The sequence below is a fragment of the Hemiscyllium ocellatum genome, chromosome 33 (genome assembly GCF_020745735.1).
Source record: "Hemiscyllium ocellatum isolate sHemOce1 chromosome 33, sHemOce1.pat.X.cur, whole genome shotgun sequence".
NCBI lineage: Eukaryota > Metazoa > Chordata > Chondrichthyes > Orectolobiformes > Hemiscylliidae > Hemiscyllium > Hemiscyllium ocellatum.
In genome coordinates this window covers 23,659,434-23,663,115 of record NC_083433.1, presented here as the reverse complement: position 1 = coordinate 23,663,115, position 3,682 = coordinate 23,659,434, and the positions used below count along the sequence as shown (strand labels likewise).

Genomic DNA, 3,682 nt, shown 5'->3' with positions numbered 1-3,682 from the left:
CCAAAAGAAGGTAAGATGAACTTGATGTTAGAAAAAAAACTATGTGGTAGGCCTGGTGATAAGAAGCAGACAGACCAGCTTCCTACCCTGCTGCCACCACCTTTGCATTTGATTTAAACACCTCTTCCCCTCACTGAATAAAATGCTCCATCTTGAGGCGACCCCTCCTTCTTTGCTATGCCTGGAAGACTAAGAAGGGAGAGTAAATAGCATTGAGTTCCAGTTCAATCAACCATCCCACAGCAAGTTAATGCTGGATGGAAGTTGGAACAGAAAGGAAACTGCAAATCTATAAAAGGATGTTAACTGCTGAATTAATCAGACATCAGACAATATCATCCAAGTTAATTTTTTTTATTTGAAACTCAAGGACGGCAATTGGATTCATAAGAAAATTTTTTTCATATGCATGGGTTCAACTCAACTGACAGATGTTTGTACATAAAAAACATGAAATCAGCTTGAAAATTACTACAAAGTACAGCAAATTTCAGCCATGTTAGTATTACCACATTCATGATGAGAAAAGCTCTATTTTTTTTTGCTAACTCCTAGCAGTAAGGTCAACCAAAGTTTCATAGAAAAAAAATTAAAACAACTATTTACAGAAATGGCTAAAAGTCTGTGTGACTACAGTTTAATGGAATCTGTCACTTCTTTTTGGATGCTGATTTCTTTGCATTGCTTTTCGCTGTCTGTTTGCTAGTTTTCGCCTGCTTCATCTTCCTCTTCACCGGTTTCGCTTTCACAGGTTTGGCCTTTGCTGATTTTGCTTTCTTTAAGCCTTTGGGCTGCACTGATTTCTTCACTTGCTTCTTCACTGGCTTCTTTACCTTGACCTTCTTGGATTTGGCCAAAGCCTTGACCACTTTCTTGGGCTTGACCACCTTCTTAGGCGAAGCGCTCTTCTTGACCGGCTTCTTGGCCTTCTTCACAGCTGCCACCGACTTTCTCGGCTCCTCGCCCTTTGACAGTTTGAAGGAGCCTGAGGCCCCGACCCCCTTGGTCTTCTCCAGCACACCGTTGGTCACCAATTTGACAAGCCACAGCTTGATCTGGCTGTCGGCATTCTCCGCCAGCTTGTACTGGCTCTTGACCTGCTTCTGGATGGCTTGCCTGGACAGTCCGGTGCGGCTGCTGGACCCCGTGATGACAGAGATGATCATCTCGGAGTACTTGGGGTGGTTGGCAGGCTTCTTAGGCGACTTGCTGCGCTTGGGCTTGGCAGCTGTGGTGGCTGAGCTCTCAGTCATGGTCTTGGTGCCTTCTTTCTCCAGGGAGACAGAGAAATGGGTGGGGGCAGGGAGGGGTTGGGTACAGGCCTGTATTTGTGGATCCCTGGCTAGCACACACTGGATGCTCTCCAGTCCCTTCTGGATCTGCAGCTCTCGCTGACGCTAGGAATTTGTAGGCTCGGCGCGGACCTGATTGAGAACAACAACTCTTGGCAGCAAATGGGGGAGGCAGAGATGGCCAACTCTTCTCGCATCTGTGTTTCTTCCACCGCCAAAACCGACTAGCTGGGGCCCTTGCCGTCGCTCCCGGGACCCGGCACCCTCTCGCCCGGCCTCCCCGATCCTCGCTCTCGGTTCCCGGCCGCCCAGAGCCGGTCGGAGACGGTCTCCGGCGCCGGCTTCGGGCGGAAAGCCGGTCGGGTGGCGGGCGGCGGCGGGTGAAATCGCCCTTTCGGCGGCGACAGGCGGCGATCGCGGAAGGCCACCGGCCCGAGACCGGCCTCTCCTGGAAGAGCGGGGCCCGGGCCACCGGCGGCAACTGCGGCTGGTCCCCTCCGCACTCGGACAGGGTCGGGAATCGGGCCGGAATGTGGGGCAACTAACACACGGGACAGCTCCTGCTGAGAGACGCCTTGAGGTAGCCAAGGGAGGGGGGTGTGGGGTTTAAGGATCCCGTTTACCGAGTGAAGGAGGCACATCCCGGGGCTCGGGCAGCACTTGGCGCTGGGACTAAGGGGTATATGATGTGGTTTGTATTTATTAGTGAGGTGGGGGGAAGACCTCTATTCCTGGGACTCTCCACAAAGCCCCAGTGCCTAAAAGCATTCGGGATAGAACAGTTTTCATTTGAAACTATATATAGCATAGCCCTCTCTTCACTCAGTTCACTAATCGCTTCTCCTCCAGCCCCCTTCTGATCACCCAAAATAGTTAGCCATTAATAACATTCTTATGAAGAATTTGCACTTTCACAGAATTTGGATAAATGCATTTTTAAAATCTCTGTGTATGTACATGTAAAAAGACACGAAACTCTGCCTCCTTCACTTGTTTTCTTAGACACATCAGAAAACTCAGGGGCAGATTTGAAGGATTTGATTCACAATCGGACTACCTTAAGGGGGACAAAAAAAAATGAAAGATTGTTTTCCTCCCGAAGAAACTGCTCGGGAGAGAACCTGTTAGCAATCTGAAACACAGCAGCTGGAAATGTTAGGGGAGAAAAGGTTGGAAAGTTTGATGTACCGCGCTTCTTTTTATATTTTTAATATTAATGAAAGACATTTTTTTTCAAAAACCATCCAGGCTTTTTTGTTGTTGTTGTAGCAGTCACTCCAAATATTTGAGTGAGTGAGTGTTAATGATAACTTGACGTTCGCCATCTTGGATGGTCTCAGACTATATAACTCCCGGAATATGTTGTCAGAAAACTCAGTGTGAGGGAGGCTAAAAAGGGGGTAAATATCGGGTTTGAGTTTGTAGCTAGTCTCTTTGTCCACTGACCCAGGCATGAGGGATCTAGGATTAACAAACACCCTGTTAATCGAGAGAGAAACCCGCTCTTCAGACATTTCCAGGGCTGAGGGAGAGAGAGGCACACAAACACACACACGGAAAAAGAACCGTCAACGTCTGTTTCTTTTGACTCCAGCCTGTTAATACTTTGAAGCGAACTTTTATTTACGCGTATGTGTGCACGCTTGACTTTTTATTGATCCGGCATTGCAGGAATTTCTCTCCTATTGTGAAATGAAGCATATTTTAACATTTCTTCTCCTAGATCACAGATTATTCAATGGGTCATCGGAGTTGGCTCTTTTGCGGTTCCCGTCTTGGAACAGGCTGTCTGTTTTGTTTGGAGTGGGGAAGGAGGGGGGAGGAATCCTGTTGAAATTCTGAGCGACCGGATTTTATCTGTCCCACATGAAGGGAGTGAAGGAAGGGGTTGGGAAAGGAAGAGAGATATAAAGGCTTCTTCGACCCAGGAACAATGACTGCCTCTGAGGAGTTATTCAGTCTAGGTGTTCAAACTGCAAGCCTGGTGGCTCAACTCAATGGGCTCAATCAGGCAACGCGGAGCTCCCCCTATCGACGATAAGCTGGTGAGACGGACTGGGTTAGACCTACTGACAACAAACAGCCGGCAACAACAACTTACATTTGTGCAACGCCTTCAACGTCATAAACGACTCAAGGACGTTCCACCGCAGAGTGACAAAGCAAAATGTGACACCGTGACTCATAAGGAAGACATTAAATCAAATGACTAAAAGGTCTGGCCGCAAAGGTAGGTTTCAATGAGGAATGAGAGGCATTGAGGTGATGGGGTGGAGGGGTGTGTGTTGAGGGAATAGGGGCTCAGTCGGGCTGAGGCATGGTCACCAGGGGTGGGAGGATCTAAACTGGGTATGCACTGGATGCCAGAATTGGAAGTTTGTGAAGGAGAT

General features: G+C 48.3%; 1 protein-coding gene across 1 annotated transcript; it reads right to left on the bottom strand.

The window, feature by feature from the left end:
- Positions 1–338: 338 nt before the first annotated feature.
- Positions 339–1,396, bottom strand: LOC132831159 (histone H1.0-like). Its single transcript, XM_060849166.1, has one exon. The coding sequence runs from the start codon at positions 1,251–1,253 to the stop codon at positions 651–653; it is 603 nt and encodes a 200-aa protein (XP_060705149.1). The 5' UTR covers positions 1,254–1,396; the 3' UTR covers positions 339–650.
- Between the last annotated feature and the right edge of the window lie 2,286 nt (positions 1,397–3,682).

Coding starts and splice junctions, on each gene's coding strand:
- LOC132831159 (XM_060849166.1), bottom strand. CDS start 1,253: ATGACTGAGAGCTCAGCCACCACAGCTGCCAAGCCCAAGCGCAGCAAG.